Source organism: Solenopsis invicta, chromosome 16, assembly GCF_016802725.1.
Source record: "Solenopsis invicta isolate M01_SB chromosome 16, UNIL_Sinv_3.0, whole genome shotgun sequence".
NCBI lineage: Eukaryota > Metazoa > Arthropoda > Insecta > Hymenoptera > Formicidae > Solenopsis > Solenopsis invicta.
The window spans coordinates 591,034-610,808 of NC_052679.1; the positions used below are offsets into that span (position 1 = coordinate 591,034).

At 28.6% G+C, this 19,775-nt stretch overlaps 2 protein-coding genes and 1 pseudogene across 3 annotated transcripts; 1 reads left to right on the forward strand and 2 right to left on the reverse strand.

The window, feature by feature from the left end:
• Nucleotides 1-3,050: 3,050 nt before the first annotated feature.
• On the forward strand, nt 3,051-8,725 carry LOC105196109 (G-protein coupled receptor Mth2-like). 2 transcript variants are annotated; one of them, XM_039458487.1, is made up of 6 exons: nt 3,051-3,188; nt 4,758-5,865; nt 6,088-6,166; nt 6,965-7,143; nt 7,301-7,466; nt 7,916-8,725. In XM_039458487.1, exons 2-6 carry the CDS (start codon nt 4,812-4,814, stop codon nt 8,256-8,258), a joined length of 1,821 nt encoding a protein of 606 aa, XP_039314421.1. In that variant the 5' UTR covers nt 3,051-3,188; nt 4,758-4,811; the 3' UTR covers nt 8,259-8,725. The 2 variants fall into 2 exon arrangements, with proteins under 2 accessions (XP_039314421.1, XP_011160163.1); XM_011161861.3 differs by lacking the exon at nt 3,051-3,188 and having other exon boundaries at nt 3,617-5,865.
• Nucleotides 8,726-9,088: 363 nt separating this feature from the next.
• On the reverse strand, nt 9,089-13,440 carry LOC113003251 (annotated as a pseudogene).
• Nucleotides 13,441-15,898: 2,458 nt separating this feature from the next.
• LOC105196110 lies at nt 15,899-19,741 on the reverse strand. Its single transcript, XM_039458485.1, has 9 exons — nt 19,128-19,741; nt 18,782-19,034; nt 18,562-18,692; nt 18,323-18,481; nt 17,932-18,201; nt 17,456-17,698; nt 17,028-17,201; nt 16,556-16,801; nt 15,899-16,280 (listed from the first exon to the last, which is right to left on the reverse strand). Exons 1-9 carry the CDS (start codon nt 19,323-19,325, stop codon nt 16,074-16,076), a joined length of 1,881 nt encoding a protein of 626 aa, XP_039314419.1. The 5' UTR covers nt 19,326-19,741; the 3' UTR covers nt 15,899-16,073.
• Nucleotides 19,742-19,775: the final 34 nt, after the last annotated feature.

Genomic DNA, 19,775 nt, shown 5'->3' on the forward strand with positions numbered 1-19,775 from the left:
AGAGTGGGGGGACTGGCTAGACGTCACGCGGCGTGCCGTACCGTACGCGGTCAATGATCCGAATGGGGCGTTTAACAGACGACGCGGCGTGCTGGTAAGGCGAAATCTCGCGTAAAATTACTAAATAAAATTCTATACACATTCAGAGAAATGTTACGTTTAAATTGATAAAATCGTTTTTTTAACTTGGTAGCTTTAAGTTGAATTGAAAATACCTTTGAAAAAAATAAAGTTTATTTGACTTCAGGAAATGACGTTATTAGTCTTTTTAAAAGTAAATAAATTATTTGTTTAAATTAAACAAATAATTATTTAATTCAAAGAAAGTATTAATAGAAATGTAAAAAATAATTTACTTGTTGCTGTTTTAAAAATAAATTTCTTTTATTTAAATAAAATTGTGTTGCACAACTAAATTATTTCTTTAATTCTAATAAAAGAAGCAATCAAAAAATTTCTTCAAGTCAAAGAAATTTTTTTGTAACCATATAGCAGTGTACGAATTTTTTTAAGTCAAACTAATATTTTTTTACTCAAAGAGAAACCTTTCTGTGGGTGTATAAGAAATAATTTTTAAACTTATTGATTTTGAGCACAGTTTTAATTTTTTAATTTTATGTTTGTGTTACAGTAATCACCGTATTTTCGTGTCTGATTAACTCCGCTTGTTGTGCATCGGGTCGGTAAGTCAGAAATCAAATTTGTTATTATATTTTAATCATATATATATATATATATATATATATATATATATATATATACGATACTTTAGATGGTTTTAAATATCAAAATTGACTATGAATACCAGCCTATTCCTACTACATAATTTTAGCTCAAATTGGAAATTCGAGCGTTATAGGAAAAATGCCGTCACTCTTAGGTTCTTCTCTGCACACAATAATAAAATTTGCCGCGTAACAGAAATTGACGCAGTAGTCAATCAAAATTGAATAACTTTCATTTCTTCCGCACGACGAAAGATTTAATACCCTGTCACGCCAACTTTTGTCGCGTGGCAAGCTATACAGAAATCAAAAAAATTTGTAACAGTATTTTTGCCTCTTTTGCTAAATCTTTACACATATATTTAAGACTCTGATCAGACTCTGCAGAATCTCTAGTTTAACTGTTTTCGAGAAGGAGAGAAACTTGAGAACGTATCCGAGTTTAGATGGAACTCGTTTACTTGCGCCTCTATGTGCACAATATGTTGAGCCGAACTATGTAGCTACGAATATTTTCAACCGATAACGTTTCCATGAAAATCGATTTTAATGTTACGTATTTTATTTGATTCTGTTCCATGCTATGCTCAAAATATAATGTTTCTAATAACGCATTATAAAAATAAATAAAAATTAGAGTAATTAATTATTAATTTATTTGTGTCCCAGATAGCACACAATATTTATGATAAATATTAATAAATATTTATCATAAATATTTTTTATATATATTATAGAAATATTTTATACATATTTTATATATATGACGGAAAAAGATTATAAAAATTTTTATCAAAAATATTATTAAAATATTTTCTAAAACATTGGTCGCGACTTGGATAGGTGACCGCTTCGGAATTTCCGAAAAAAATTCCTAAGATGAAATTTTTTTGCGAAAATTGTTTTTTAAAATATAGAAATATTGTTTTACTCATTGGGATTATGTAGTGTAATATAATTTATGCGGATATTTCAAACATTTTCAAAATAATTATCATAAATCATAAATATTTTTGAAACATTTATGATAAATATTTATGATCAGTCCAATCTACGGCCATAAAAACATTTATTAAATGTTTTGATAAATGTTTATAAAGATTAAAATAAATATTATAAATATTTAGTAAATATTTTATAAATATTTTGTGCTATCTGTGGTAAAATAATTTAAACTTAAAAAGATATTTAAAATGTTGTCAAGAGTATATTTTTGACAACTTTTTACAATTTATTAATATTAACCGAAGAATAAGTCAATTTACAGCTAGATCTTGGTGCTAATATTTATTGTGTAATTTTATATACATTTTTTACTTCACAAAACTGTGCGTCAAATAACTTTTTAGTCTTAAAACTATTCTAAGTTGAACAAGAAATATCACGATATTAAATTAAAAATATATTTAATAATTACTAATGCTAACAAGCATTTAAATATGAAATATTTTTCCTGCCTTAACAAATTGTAAAGAATTTGTTGCAAAAAAATAATATTTACTATTTACTATATTAGTAGTATTTCTATACACAAAATTTTTTGCAAAATACTTATACAGTATAGAAAGATTACAGAAATATTGTATTGCAAAATTGTAAAATTGCAACATTGCAAAAACATGAAATATTTCTCATTGCTGTAATATAATTGCAGCAATATAACTCTTACGGAAAAAAGTATTGAGATCTAAATATTTACAATTAGTAATGACAATATTAAATTGGTCAATATTTTTGGTCCAACGTTTAGCCACATTATTTTTATTAAATTTTTATATAGGAATAAAAACTATTACACAATGTTCTGTTATTAAATTAGCGCATTAGAAAGATCAGTCATTTTTATACTTTAACATAATGTTTTCATATTCGGTGATCTCAAAAAATCTGTAATATACAATTTATTATAAATCGATGATATCTTATCTTTTGCATGTGTTATGTATAAGTTTTTATATCAAGTCAAATATCATGCAAATAATTGTTTTTTTTTCAGCTACATATAATATTTTTTTGTTTTTTAATTGTAAAGATACAACAAATAATTATGTACATTTCAAGATGTAAGTTTAAATAATATCTCACCTGATACTTGAGATTCTAATAATGACTAAATTTAGCCTTATAAATTGAATTAATTTTTCAATAACTACTTCAATATTTTTATATGCAAAATAATTAAGGAAATTTAATTATGTAAAAAAAATTATACAGTTTTGTTAATTAATATAAAAAAATTGATACAAAAAATGGTACATAAGGTGTACATACATGCATATGTTATTTAAAACTACCGACTTTGAAAACTCAGTAGTTTCTTTTCTCACTATGTATGTATAAATTCCTAGTACGATAAATTGCTTTTTTAACGCTATCAACAACTCGTCTTCTAGTAGTTTTGTCTTAGCATTTGCCGGAGTACGTTTGTGCGGTATCGTTTGCTGGAAAACGAAATTGAACATAGTGCAATATTGGCTTTATTATTCTATTCATTATCATATTTAGCCTAAAGTCAGTCATAATTGTTACTAATAACTAATATCATTCAGATGAGTCAGGTTTTAACAATTTGTCCGAAAGAAAACTGTGTGATAAACATGTCTCGCTTACGCTTCTGATAAATACGTAAATATAACATTAATAATTTGGCTTTTGATGCAAATCTTCTAACTTTTACAAAGTTTTACTAAATAAGTTTTATTAAATAAAATTAAGTACATTTTTTATAATTTTATCGTATTATTTATTATATATATAATTTATAAAATTTAATTCTATTTACATAACTTTCTATTTAAAAAAAATAAAATCTCTATAATAATTTGTTCAATGTTATTTTAATGTTGCAACAATATTAATGTAAAAAAAGAAGTATAGATGCAAAATTGAAAATACATTAGCATTTCAACAATCAACATTGTAATATTCAACTTAGTAATATTCTTTCAATGTTCTGTACTGTATAAGTAACATTTAAATTATTTAATTACTTTTCTTTTGTCTTTCTTTGCTAGTTAATGTAATTTTGTGGAATTAAACATGTGTACATATATATAAATAAGTAAAACGGTATAAATACAAAAATGGTTTCCTTATATATTTGCTTATTCAATACCAGCCGGTTAAGATAAAAACCGGTTAAGATAATTAAGAAATTATACTGTGTACAATTCTTATTATGTAACTGAAAATAAAATCCTTGAATAATAATGCCATATTATAATAACATCTAAAGCAATTACCTAAGGAGAGTTTTAAGAAAACTTACTCCCGGAACTTAAACCTGATAGCTGATACGACGTAGCTACGATAATTATGATTATAGTTCAAGTAATTTAACATTTGCATAAATCGTTAAAGAAACAACAAACAGCAATCAAATCTGAATTCTAATATCTGTCTATATTCAAAGTACAACAATAATCAAAATACAACTTGCAGCACAGAAATTTTCTATGTAATTGTAGTCAAATAACACTTTCATCAAACTTTATATCTCAGCTACACGACCAAATTTAACAACAAATACTCTGAAAAATTCTACGCTTTGGAAGTCGCCGCGCCTACATATACGCTACACTTAATATTTTCTTCACTAAGAATTGCATAAAAGGCATGCAGTTGTTTATGATCAACGTGACAATGCTCTACAACTTTGTATTAACAAAATTTTAACGTTATCCTGAACGAACCGTATTTTAATCTTTCTTATTTGTAACACATTAAAACCAAGCGATCTTTTTATTCTTAGTACTTTTCGTTTATCTTGTTTTCATCTCAATGGCATACGTTTAGAACGAAGATATATGTTATCCTAAAAATAAAAAGATGTTGAGGATTATACAATGGTATTAAGAATATAGATATTTTGTTGTTAAAGATTATTCACGCGTTCATCTATCCTAAATATTTTTAACAATTAACAAGTTCTTCTTTGTCTTATACTTTCTTTGCTCTTTGGACAAAATCGCTGCGGATTTCAGCTACGCTCGTTCTGTAATTAGCAATATTGCAGTAGACATTTGTTCACAGGGCATAAAAAAAGTCAACTTAATTTTGTGAATTTGATGCATCAATAGTTCAACGATGTATCTACCAAACAAGGTACTTTGGTGTTACGTGCTTCTGTTTGTTGCTTCGTCCTCAGAGTCTCAAGAACGTTCTATCAATGGCAATAAGCAAAGCGACAGTTCGATGGTGCGGTATGATTTTTTCGCAAGCTCTATAAAATATCAAAACAAAGAGATCAAGTCAACACGGGGTATTTCTCGTGAAAATTTCATCAAGAATGATGACAAAATAAAATATGAGTCGTATATTAATTCTACAAAGAACAAGAGAAAGGATGATGTTTTGAAACAATATGAGTCTCGCGGACGTATCATAAAATATTGCGAAAAAAGTAATCATATTTCTATGGGGTCTACCACGAATTCTACAGACGTTAATAATTTCATGATACAAGAAATTAAGAATTTCTCTAGAATCGAAAGAGAGAGCAATTCCACATTGCATGAAAACGGAAATTCCAATAAAAACACTAAAATTCCAAAAATCTTTGACGTCAACATTGTTTCGTATGAAATGTGTCACAACATTACTTGTGTTCAACTCTGTTGTCCTGTTGATAATTTCATGAAAAAAACGGGCAAATGCGTTGCTAATGAAAGTGGTACTTACTATTTTCCAAAGATGAACAAATATAAGGACGGTTCCGATGTCCCAACATTTTCCATGACTTTCCACGATCCATGCCTTTCACAAGGATTTGGAAAAAGTTTGCTTCCTTCCAATGAATACTATTTTCTCACTGATGGCTCTTTATATCAAGGCCCTGGCAAATTCATTTTACCGACGTCTTACTGTTTAGTCAGTTTTAATCGAGAGATTTATGAAGTGTTAGTCTGCAATAATCAGAGAATGTATCCGATATATGTATCCGTTTGTCTCCTAATATCTTTGCCGTTCCTGCTGGCGACGTTCGTGGTATATTCCATATTACCAGAGCTCCAAAACATGCATGGCTATACATTGCGTGCACACATAGTCTCATTATTTATCGCATACGTAATTATGTATTGTGGTCAACAAGTTTCCGAATTACAACAAGTTGATGACGAAATATGTTGCATTACATTAGGTATAGCATGCATAAACTATATGTAATAACACAGTAATGTAATTTTTATATTATAGCAGAATATTTGCAGCAATTAGTAAATTTGTTTCCAGTATTTCTGTTTTTTTTTTTCTGATAATATAATAAAAAATCTCACGGATAAATTTAGCAATAATTATAAATTTGATTGATATTCTAAATACGTACTTGGTAATTAATACATTACCTATTTGATTCTTTCAGCTTATATTTTGAATTTCTTTCTTTTATCAACTTTTTTCTGGTTAAATGTAACATGCTTCGATATTTGGTGGAAATTCAGGTAAGCAATATATATGAATTTTATACGAGACAACACGCATGTTTTAAAAAAACGTTTAAAAAGCATCTTTTAAACATTCGTTGATTTCTGGGATTTTATGAAAATATTATAATATTTAGTTCCATTAAGTGCAAACTTTAATGTCCATTATATTTCTTAAAAGGATTGAAACAAAATATTCAAATAAGAAAATTGGTCAGACAGAAACTGTGAAAAGAAACTTAGTTATCTTCTGAATTTAGATAGGATAATTTGTTGCCGTCTGTAGAAATCAATATATTCATGTCTATTAAGAACATATACAGGGTAAGGGAAAAGTGTGGGAACAGCGAAATATCAATAAAAATAAACTTTATTGTAGGGTTTTGGAAAGGGCTTAATACCAGCCATCTAAGGTCAAATTAATAATATTAGTAAATAGATCTTTTAAAACTCTATAACTTTTATCTTGAAACACTTTTTTTCTAAAATGCTTAGTTTTCGAGATATTTTGCTATTCCGATACTTTTCCCCACCCTGTATATTTGATACACGCGCTCGCGTGTATGTGCGTGCGTTTGTGCGTGCGTTTGTGCGTGCGTTTGTGCGTGCGTGCGTGCGTGCGTTGGCGCGTGCGTGCGTGCGTGCGTGCGTGCGTGCGTGCGTGCGTGCGTGCGTGCATGCGTGCGTGTGTGTGTGTGTGTGTGTGTGAATTTTTATGATTATTGCTTTGCTAAAAGTTAATTGCAACGACGTCTTTGTTTTTAAATTTATATATTAGATAATAATTAATAATTAAATATAAATCGTATTTTACAGAAAGCTTCGTTTTTATCAAACAAATATAAGGCAAGAAAAAAAGAAGTTTGTAATGTATTCCATATATGCGTGGGGAATTCCGTTGATCCTTAACATTATTTGTGCTATTGCGGACAATGTTAATGGGATAGAAAAAGATTGGAAGCCACAAATATGTACGAAAAAATTTTGGTTTGGTGGTACGTGACATTGGCAAAAGATTCTCTACTAATGTTAATTAATGTTAACCGAACACGAAACTGAAAAGTTTCGCTTGGCTTTAACAACTTTCAATTAAAATAATGAGCATGTCTCTGTATATTAGCGCGTAACATAAAAAAATTCTTTTTGTTTCAGAGAATCTGGCAAAAACAATATACTTTTACGTACCCATGAGTGCTACTATTATTAGTAATATTTGTTTCTTTATCGCTACAACGCTATCAATTATGTACCAGAATATACGTATAGCTAAACAACTGAGACACTCGGAGAGCAAGTGCCACAATGAAAATAAGCAGAGGTGTGTTGAAATAATTTTTTTTGACATATTTATTAGAAAACTGCGTGATGTGCAATTCATCGATGCTTTCCATTCTAAGGCAAAATAAAATATTTATTGTATAAGTTTCATTATATAGATACATATATAACGTGATTATCATATATAAGCGTATCATATAATATTAATGCTTCCAATCATATACCTATACTTTATTTTCTTAACAAAAAAATAGATGTATTTTTACAAATATAGATTTGCATAATATTAATTTATTTTCATTTTTAACAAGATAATTGTTTTTAGACATTTTCAAATAGTTGTTCATTTTTATGACTTAGAAAGTTAAATAATGTTTTTTTATTTTTTAAACGAAATTTTGAAGTTTTCTAACATAAAAATGATAATTACAAATTTATTTTTATTTATCTCTTACAATATTCATAACATAAAAATATATTTGCTTACAGGTTTAAAATGTACTTGAAGCTGTTTATAGTAATGGGAATAAGTTGGATTATGGAGATACTAGCATGGTTGATCGATTCTATGCCGTCATATGTTTGGTATCCCACTAATATGTTAAATAGCTTGCAAGGTCTCATCATTTTTATCATATTCGTATGTACAAAAAATATAAAGCAACAGCTGCTAAAACAATACGGCGGGCAGAATTGCGGTCCATTTGGTAAAATTCCAATGTACAATGATAGAACATCGTCAAATATTACGATGTTCGACATCGACATTGGAAACGGAATCTATGCAAGAAATGAATTCCACCAATCAACAGCAAGTCTCATAATGTCTTAATCTTACTCGTAGCACTGAAACGTAAAGGAAAAATTTAATTATGAACGAATTAGTTACATTATCTTGCACCTGGTTCTCTTTACAGAAACAACAATGATACATAATATTTTATTAGAATGTTTTGTAAAATGGAATTTATATGTAATTACTAAAAATTGTCAACTAAATATTTTCTTAATTAAAAAAAAAACATTTTATTTTATCAACAAAATATATTACGTGTTAGTTTCAAATAAATACTTGGTTTGAAATAAGAATCTGAACCAAAGTGGAATCGGAATGGATGACCATTCTAGAACTCTTTCTTTAATTCAATCAAAATTGTAAACCGTATCAAAATTCTATATAGTTTATAACATCGGAATTATAATGGGATCAATAAAGTTATTAATGATTCTGATGTTATAAACTTATATAATAGAATTTTGGTACAATTTATGATTTTTGTTTAACTCCATAATTTTTTCTTTAAATTTGCTCAAACAAAATATTTTAAATATTTAAACTATTGAAAAAATACCAATTTTTTTAGCACAACAAAAAAGGAATTACACAAAAATTACAATTATTTACTTTACAGTAATAAATTCTTACAAAAATATTTTTTTTTTAATTACAACAAATAAATGATTTTAAGATACATGCAAATGTAATTTCAGCTTCGGGTTCAATTTCGGATAATTTTATCAAATGTTACATACAATACCTAATATCATATTTGAATTATTGTTTGTGCTTTACTTGACGTGGATTTGGACAAGGTTCACAGCTGGTTTTACATATTTCGACATTACATTTGACGAATACAACATCACTAGATAATTTAAAAGCTAGAAAAGACGCATAAGCAATAATAGAAGCGCCTGTATTGCGGGTATCGTTTGTTTTTTGAAATGGAACTGTGGATATGTGGATACAATGCAGCCTTTTTCATTGGTGATATTCACACGTTCAGTCGAGTCTTTATCTCGAGCAAAACAGTCGCGTACCTTAAAAATAATTATTAAAAATTTGCTTAATTTATGTCTCTTTAACGTAAAATTTTTTAATATAATTTAAAAAATGAATATATCGAGAAAAAGATAATTATTAGTTTGCAATTATTCCTTGCATATTCATAAATTAATTGCATCTCTAGTGTTCCTTTGTTTACATACTCGTATGTTCAAATACGTAAATCTGTTTTATAAATTACTATTATTCGCGTGATTTTTTCGATACATACCTCCATATCAAAACCAGGATCAACTTTTACAGAGATTACTAAACTCAAAATTGTATCAACTCTTACAGGTTCGTTGGCTAAGGTTCCGAACGGATCATCACCGATTTTAATCTCTAGATTGGCTGTAGCATTATCATTCAAGGGTTTTGAAGGTGGAGATTTAAAATATACTAACTTAAAAAATGTACAAGCATTCAGCATTATATACGTCGCAAACTAAGAAATTATAAAAAAATTAGACTTATGTTTTTATACTTTATCTTGAAATAGAATTTTCTTTAAATTATTACACAAAAAGTGAAAAGATTTCAGAATTTGTTAGGAAAATATTAAGCTCAACAAATGAAACAGATTTTTTTTACGTTTCTCACATATGACATATAACATATTATATTTGAATAAAGTTTGTGCCTTACTTCATTTTCTTCTGGACAAGATTCGCAGTTAGGTTTACATAATTCCACATTACACTCGATGAATAGATCCATAAAGTCGGGAAATTTAAAAGCATGAAAGAATGCGTAAGCGATAATAGAAGCGCCCGTATTGCCGGTGTCATTTGTTTTTTGAAATGGTTCTATAAGTTTTGGATTCAAATTACAACCTTTTTCATCGGTAAGTTTGAGCATGTTGGTCGAGGTTTCATCTCATGCCAAACAGTCACGCACCTAGAGAATAATTATAAATGTTAATTTAATTTATAATTTATATTTTTTTGTAATTAAGAATTAATTTTATTATCTTAAAAATAAAAAAATAATTATTAGTTTGCAATTATTTCTTATATATTCATAAATTAATTACTTTTAAAATGTTTATGTTGCCATATGTTCAAACATGTAATTTTATTTCATAAATTGTTATTATTCGTATGTTATTACAATGCATACCTGAAGATCAAAATCAGAATCACCCTTCACGGAGATTACTAAAGTCATTGTTTCTCCAATCCTTACAAGTCCATCGGCTGCCGGTGCAAAAGGTCCTTTGCCAATTTGAATATCTAATTTTGCGGTTGCAGTATCGCCATTAAAATTAACGATCTCCTGTTTCAACATATCTACCGTGAAATTCGTTGTCAGAGTCTTATTGATTGTTTCCTTCCCAGATGCATTGTACTCTTCGAACTGTATCCCAGGCTTCTTGTATATCCGGTTCATTCTTTAGCAATAAATTTCATTTTTCATATCTATTATAAGTGATATTTTTGCAGGATAAATATAACTAATGAAATTTGAGAAAAATATAAAAAATAAAGCTAATAATTAATTTTATACCGACTTGTAATACGAGAACGTTTTCCAAATATGCTTGGCCAGCCGCACCCTTGAAGTCGTTAACGAATATAGTTCCGCAGGAACATAGATTCACCTCGAAAGTGTATCGCGTTAAGCCAGAATTCTGGTTTACATAGATACATTCCGGATTTGTGTAAAATCCCTGAAATTGGATAAAATCAATAAATTATTATTAGTGCTTTTTGGTGTATGTTTAAGAAATTGTTTTGCGCTTACCATAGAATAAATAATGCCGTAAAATGCGCGATTGAATTCAATATTGATCGTCATCGTAGTTTTACTGCATTTCACATCGAGGCTATGAATATGTGGAGGATGTTTGAGATCATCATCAGCTTGAATAGTTTCTGCTTGGTAAAGTTATAAATTATCTTCTTATATATTCTGTCTTTATATTATACTATATGTAGTAAAGAAAACGTTTTTTTACTACTTTTTTTATTACCGGTTTTTGAAATACTAGTTGTAGTTTCAGAAATTTGAGGATCGTTTTTTACAAAACTAGTTGTTCTCCTGGGTAGGTACTGGAGGAAGGTAATACCCTGGTCTTAAAGTCATAACTTCGGGAGGAAAGTATGTTTCGCCTCTCTAGTAGAAATTTCATACATTTTTTGAATAATTACAGACAGTTTTATTATTTTTATCTTGTAACTGAAAAGTAAAACTGTTGAAAATCTTATACAAAATGTAACGCTTTGCTTGCAGCTATTGCGTATAAAAGATGCACAAAATCTTAATTCATTACTGAATAAGAAACAGATAATAAATGGTTTTAATTGTTTAATAAGCAAAAATTGTTTAAAAAATTGTGTATTAATACTAAACAAAACTTGACAGGTGTCTACGAATATTTTTATCAGGAAAATTGTTTTAGCCACTAAATAAAAACTCTATCAGATTCTTGTTTATTTCCTACGTAATATTGTAACAACTAATGAAAATATAGTAATACTAGAAATAACTGAATGGGCTAGAAAAACTGTATCTATTTTTACCATGAAATGTTCAGTGGTAATTTCATGTGTTTCTCCAGTTACTTTTCCATCCTCTTCACCTCCTCCACCTCTTCCACCTCCTCCAGCACTTACGTGACTTTGTCCATATCCACTTACTCCAGCTTGGAAGGTACCTTCAGCCGGTATAATATAATTCTGATAATTTAATACATTTAGTCAGATATTTTGCATATACTGCGTGAACAAAGTTGATTTAATATTTAGTATTATTTATTACTATACTTACAGGCCTTTCAACATTTTTTCCTTCTTCAGTTATATTTTTAATATTGGGTGCTTTGATTCCACCAATTGCTTGACCTTGCGAACCACCTCCAATTCCTTCATCTTTTCTACCAGTCCTGAAGGGAAAATGAAATGGTTGTGGACTGATCAATGAGGGAAGCAGAGATTGCGGTGTTAAACAAGTGGATGACAATTGTGAGCAATTCAGTGAATACGAAAGCTGGTTCGATTGAGAGTTAGAGAATGTGGAGCTTCTGAAATTGGGTACGTGTATTGAGGATTGTTGGTTAGTTAGTCGCGGAGAAGAATGTGAAGTGGACAAAAATCGTCCGGTTGCCGAGAAACTGATTTTTGGCGGAGTGTAAATTAATGATGGCCGCTGGACGGTATAGTTCACTACGTTTTTTTGTTGAGAATTCTTGACTTGGAAAAATTGAAGTTTTTCGAATTGTTTTTGTTTGAAGACTGACATGTATTCATTTGTATTTGATTGTTGACTATCTGTAAAAATATATAAAGTGGCTGTCAAAAACGGATAGATTAGATGGAAATCGAAATAAATTTCGTAAACATAATGATGAATATAACAATAACGCAAATTTTTTTTAAATATTGCAATATTAACTTCTTAAAAAAATTATTACGATTGACTCTATTCTAATAAAAAATTTGTCATTTGTTGTTACAACAAAAATAAGTAGTTAAAGAAGATATACAAATATGCATACATTAAAATTACTAAACTTTTTGAGTTTTAATAATGATAAAATTAAACTAAAAAACGATTGTAATAAAAAATATATTTATATTTTTCATTAAAGCCGATCAGTAAATATCAATTAATTTTATATGCGTTAATTTTATATTCGTCAATTTTTTTTATTTTATTTGAAAAATAATCAGATTAGGAAAAAAGTAAAAATACTGTATAGCCTTTTAAGTATTAATTGAAAATTCATACTTGGTAATGTGTAAGCAATTTTCTATCAATATAAACATGTACCAAAAACAATTTTAGTATCGAACATGATGAAGTATATTTTGTAATGTTCAGACGTAAAAATGATTAATTAATTAATGAATAATAAATTATGTATTAATTAATTATTATTGTATGCATATAACAACTAAATTATTAGGTGGTTTTTTCTGCACATAGTCGCAGCTTTTTTGAGTTAAAAGTAATAATTTACGTTTAAAATATTGCATTCATTTATGACATTAACAGCATTGAACTGTCTATAAGTCAACGTTTATCACTTCTCTCTCCCTTCTCTCTCTTTCTCTCTCTCTCTCTGTTTCTTTGATTAAGAAAGAGTATTAGAATTCTTTTGTAATTTCTTACCGGAATTTGCGTTTGTAGTTCTTATGAAGGTGCGATGACCGGACTCCGAGAGAGCGATAAAAACAATTGCCATGATGAATCTCATCTTTGGAAAGAAAATTTTATTGTCATTACTGATTGAATTCCTTCTTCTTTTTAAAGTAATAACGGTAATGATTTCTGTTGAAATATCAAGAAAAATAATTGTTTCATCAGAAATCACATACGATATTATGACGATCAAATGTCATCGAAACTTCTGAGAAAATATGAAAGTACATTTGATAATAATGAACGGCGGATAAAATGAGTCAATCTTTTTATTGAAAGTAAAAAATGATCATTATGATATCTATGGCTGTAATATAAAGATTTTGAACAGTTATTATTTAATAAATTTTTTAGCGTCTAAAATGAAAGAATTATTATTTATAGTTCATAAATTTAAAATTATGGTTATTCTCCATTAATCATTTGCAGAATGGACAGAAAACCATCGTATATTTTGACATTTCTCATTGTCTCAATGTTATGTCACTAATTCACTAATCCATCAGTGAAACTCAATCTATCAACGATGTATCACTTGGTTGTAACATACGCTTATAAAACACTCTATTGAATTAGTGTGGTAAAACATCGAGAAATTATCAGTGGAATCATGCTTGAACGAGATGAAAGGTGAAAAAATGAAAAAGTGAAAGATGAAAGTTTCATCGCACCGGTTGGAAAAGCGTACAGATTCTAAGGAGCATACGTTTGCTTTTGTAATTTGTCATCCTTTTTGTCTTTTTGTCTAGATTTTTGCATTTTTTTTTGTAGTTTTCATGTTAGTTTTGTTTGGTTTCTCGCTTTTCTACAATTGTCATTTATGACAAGAAATAATCATTATGCATCTGAAAAAAATTACAGTCTTCTAACAGAGAATTGACCACAGATTTTTTGACGGAACAATTTACCTGATTATTCAATCAATATAGAATTGATAAATGTCTGCAAAAACATGTCCATAAGACATATTTTTGGCTAGAAAAACGTCAAATTTTGTATTTGTTCTCGAATGCAGCGCGTTCTTTAAGCGCTTCCTGTTCAATGACATTTAATGTTCTTTCTATACATTCACTTATTCACTTACCTAAATTATAGTGTCTTTATGTGATCTTTACCTACAATCTTCAATGTTTTTCCTTTTTTGGAGATATTTCCTCATACACGCATATTTCTATACTATTATAAAATGTCAGATATATTGTACAGATATATTAGAATTTGTATGTATTGCATTAATAACAAAATGAAAATACCTAGAATAAACAATACAGAACTACTTTCGGCGAGAGATTTATGGGTTTAACTTTATATTTTTTTAATGCTATTATTATCTGCAAAAATATGTATGATTAACGCGGATGGCCCAAACCCTTATAAAAAGAGTCAACTTTTTTTAAATTAAATTTAGCTGTTTTATTTGTACTATTGCGTAATAAAATTGTTAACAGTATTTTTTAACATCATTTAAATAATTTACTATGCAATTTTTTTCTTTTCAAGTACAAATATTATATTTAAGCCTAAATTTTTTTAAGTATTTTTTTTTAATAAGTTTCTACATAAAAACACGTTACTACTTGCATATATTTTAACCGAACGACGATTACAGCATATTATATAAAATACATATGTATATGTATATATCAAGAAACTTATTAGAAAGAATATCTTTAGCTTTCAAAGATTAGTTCCCTCAATAAATTAAATACAATGTCAAGGAGCTTACCAAAGAATTTACGTAGTGTGCATTACACAACTTTTCGTACATTACTATATCCTGGGTATAATCATGGGCTGATGAGCAAAACAGGACGAGTGAAATGGAACGGAGAAACTCAAGCATAAGTACTGTCCCCTCCAATAAACTCACTATTATCCCCGAACAAGAAACTTACACGTTAAATATGTTTAAAAGATTTGAATATGTAGAATCAAGAATTCCGTATCATTTTATAAATTTAAGCCAAGTTTTTAATTTTTAACAAATATAATTTTAGATGTAAGTTTTTTGATAAAGTGAATTTCTTTATTCTATATTTTTACATTGTTCCAGTAAAAATCATGGGAAAAATTAAATCGGTGTTTAGTAATAATAGATGTTTATATTTTTTTTGTCATTTCTATATTCGTTAATTGCCTAATTATTTGATCAACTTAAGAGGCTTAACTCATTTCATTTTAGAAAGAATATTGTACCGAAGAACGCTTTAAAAGAAAATCTTTATCACATTAAAAATACGTTTACAGTTAATTTATCTTATTTTTATTTAAAAAATTTTTAATTATTATATGATTTTTTAGTAAGTAATAATTTTGCTAATTACAAATAAAAAATACTTTTAATAAAAGCAAACAATTTATATTGAAAAAATTATAAAATAACAATATTTACCGCGTAAAAAAAAGTAATATATCCATAATAAGAATCAATACTATAATAGAATAACAATAGTTGTATTATAGACACATGTATACTTGATTCTTAATACACGTTTGTTGTTTTTACGTTATTTCCTTTATGATATTATTACGATAATAATAAAACAAAAATAGTATTACGAATCTTTGAATTCTGATTTCTGAGTATAGTAATATAATTCATACACATAACACAGTTGCGCTTATAACAGTAATAAAGAGTATGCTCAACATAAGAGACAAAGTTACATAAAATCTTCAGTTGCTCATGCGGGCATCTTTTGTTCCGATAGAAACTGTTTGTTCCATATCCAGAATTTGACTAAATACTGTGTTCAAGTCGTCTAACGGAATCACTTTAAGATGCTGTTTGACTGGTATTGGATCTGATAACTGAACTGAATTTGTTAAGCTGTTTAAAGATGTATATGCTAGAGATCTACGACGTCTTCCTGGATGGATTTGCTAAAACAAAATATTTTTAATACTTAAACTGTATAAAAAATGCCAAATTTGTTGGTGCAATATAAATAAAATAAAAAATTACAAAAGAAGTTAGAATTATTTTTCTAACAATATTTTATAAATTCTTTCACAAAAAGACTTGTTTTTGAGTTACAAATGGTTAATTTCAAGATGTATGCAAAAATAATCTTAGCGGATGAGATTCATCTCGAATAATTTTATCAAATACATATAGTTATATATAATTAATTATATTTGAATAATTTGTGCCTTACTTGATTTGCTTTCGGACATGGATCGCAGCTGGTTTTACATATTTGGACTTTACATTTGACAAGTACATTTATGCCAGAAAATTTAAAAGCTTTAAAAGACGAAAAAGCAATAATAGAAGCGCCTGTATTGCGAGTTTTGTTTGTCTTTTGAAATGCATCAAACCGTGAATCTAAAATGCAGCCATTTTCGTCGGTGATGTTTACAGATTTGTTTGAGTCTTTGTCTCGAGCAAAGCAGTCGCGTACCTAGAAAATAATTATAGATGTTTACTTAATTTATGTCTTTTGCAAGGTAAAATTTTATTATCTTCAACATGAACGCATCAAGAAATAATTATTACTTTGCAATTATATCTTATGTATATTTGTAAATTAATTGTATCTCCAGTGTTTACGTTTCCATATGTTTAAACACGTAATTCTATCTTACAAATTAGTATTATACGCATAAAATGATTTTTTCGATACATACCTCTATATCGAAACCAGGATCAATCTTTACAGAAATGACTAAAGTCAAAGTTGAATTAACTCTTACAGGTTCATTAGCTATGATTCCAAACGGATCATTGCCGATTTTAATTTCTAGATTGGCTGTAGCATTACGAGTCAAGAGTTTTGAAGGTGGAGATTCAAAATACACTTGCTGTTTAAAAAAGTACAAACATTCAACATTATATACTTCGTAAAATAAGAAACTATAAAAAAATTTAAACTTATATTTTTATACTTTATCTTAAAATCTTGCACACAGAATTTCCTTTAAGTTATTATACAAAAAGTTAAGAGATTTCAGAATTTGTTATGAAAATATTAATTTCAATGAATGAAATAGATGTTTTTACATTTCTCATATGTAACACATGATATATCATATTTGAAAAAATTTTTGTGCCTTACTTCCAGACAAGGTTCGCAGTTAGGTTTACATAATTCGACGTTACACTCGATGAATAGATCCATAACGTCGGGAAATTTAAAAGCATGAAAGAATGCGTAAGCGATAATAGAAGCGCCTGTATTGCCGGTGTCATTTGTTTTTTTAAATGATTCCAAAAGTTTTGGTTTTAAATTACAGCCTTTTTCATCGGTAAGTTTCAGCATGTTGGTCGAAGTTTCATCTCGCGCCAAACAGTCGCGTACCTTGAAAATAATGATAAATATTTGTTTAATTTACATTTCTTTTTTGAATCGCAATCAAAATAAAATTTTATTAGTTTAAAAGTGAACGCATTAAGAAATAATTATTAATTTGCAATTATTCCTTACATATCAGTGAATTAAGCTTCAAAAATGCTTCCGTTACTATATGTTCAAACACAAAATTTTATTTCATGAATTATTATTATTCGCTTTATATGCTTTACAATGGATACCTGAAGATCAAAATCAGAATCACCCTTTACAGAAACTACTAAAGTCATTGTTTCTCCAATTTTTACAAGTCCATTGGCTATTGGTGCAAAAGGTCCTTTGCCTATTTGAATATCTAATTTGACTGTCGCAGTATCACCATTAAATGTAACAATCTCCTGGTTCAACATATCTACTGAGAGATTCGTTGTCAGAGTCTGATTGATGTTTCCTTTCCAGATACATTGTACTCTTCGAACTGTATCCCAGACTTCTTGTATATCCGGTTCATTCTTTAGCAATAAATTTCATTTTTCAATGTTTATTATAAGTGATATTTTTGCAGGCTAAATATAACTAATAAAAATTGAGGAAAATATAAAAAATCAAGCTAATAATTAATTTTATACCAACTTGTAATACGAGAACATTTTCCAAATACGCTTGGCCAGTCGCACTCTCGAAATCGTTAATAAATTTAGTTCCGCAGGAGCCTAGATTCACCTTGAAAGAGTATCGCGTTAAGCCAGAATTCTGTTTTACATAGATACATTCCGGATTTGTGTAAAATCCCTAAAATTGGATAAAATCGGTAAATAATTATAAGGTAATTTTTAGTGTATGTCTAAGAAATTGTTTTGTTTCGCGTTTACCTTAGAATAAATAATGCCGTAAAATGCGCGATTGAATTCGATATTGATCGTCATCGTAGTTTTACTGCATTCCACATCAAGGCTATGAATATGTGGAGGATGATTGCGATCATTATCAGCCTGAATGGTTTCTGATTGGTAAAATTATAAATTATTTTTTTATATACTTTGTTTCTATGTTATATTATTTATAGCCAAAAAGTAGTTTTGGTACTCATACTTGAAGTATCAGTTGTAGTTTCAGCAATTTGGGGATCTTTTTTTGGTACATTTGGAAAAGTAGTTCTACTTGTTACCGGAGGAAGATAGTATGCTGGTGGTCTTCTAGTTGTGGTTGGTGGAGGTGATGTACGTGGTGGTGTATATGGTTTTGGTGAATATGTTGGTGGTGTACGTGGTGGTGGTGAAGGTAGTGGTGGTTCAACTGTTTCATTTCCTCTAATTTTGACGTCACCTATGACCTCGATAAGATCCTTTGATAATTTAATACATTTAGTCAGATATGTTGCATGTATTACGTGAACAAAGTTGATTTAATGCACAGTATTATTTAATGCTATACTTACAGCCTTTTCAATGTTTTGCATATTAGTGTTATTATTAATATCAGGTGCATAATGGCCACCAGTTCCTGCCACCAGTCCCATTGAGCCTGGATTTTGCCTGCCAGTTCTAAAGGGAGAACGGAATGATTGTGGTTTGATCAATGAGAAAAACAGAGATTGCGGTGTTAAACAACTGGATGAAAATTTTGAGCAATTCATTGGCAAAGAGGCTGAATGCGAAAACTGATTCGATTGAGGTTTAAAGAATGTGTAGCCTCTGAATGTTTGTGGTATGTATGTTTCAGACTGTTGGCTAGTTAGTCGCGGAGTAAAATATGGTGTGGACAAAGATTGTTCGATTGTCGAGAAACTAGTATTTAGTGGAGTGTAGATTGATGATGGCCGCTGGACGTTATAGTTCACTATGTTCTTTTGCTGTGAGTTCTTGACTTGGAAAGATTGAAGTTTTTCGAGCTGTCTTTTTTTGACTGATGAATACTCATTTGTATTCAATTGTTGACTATCTGTAAAAATATATGGAATGGCTGTAAAAACGGAATGGATTAAATGAAATAGAAATTGTAATAAATTTTGTACATATAATGATAAATATAACAATAATGCAAAGCTTTTTAAAATATTGCGGTACTAATATTTTGAAGCTCTTGA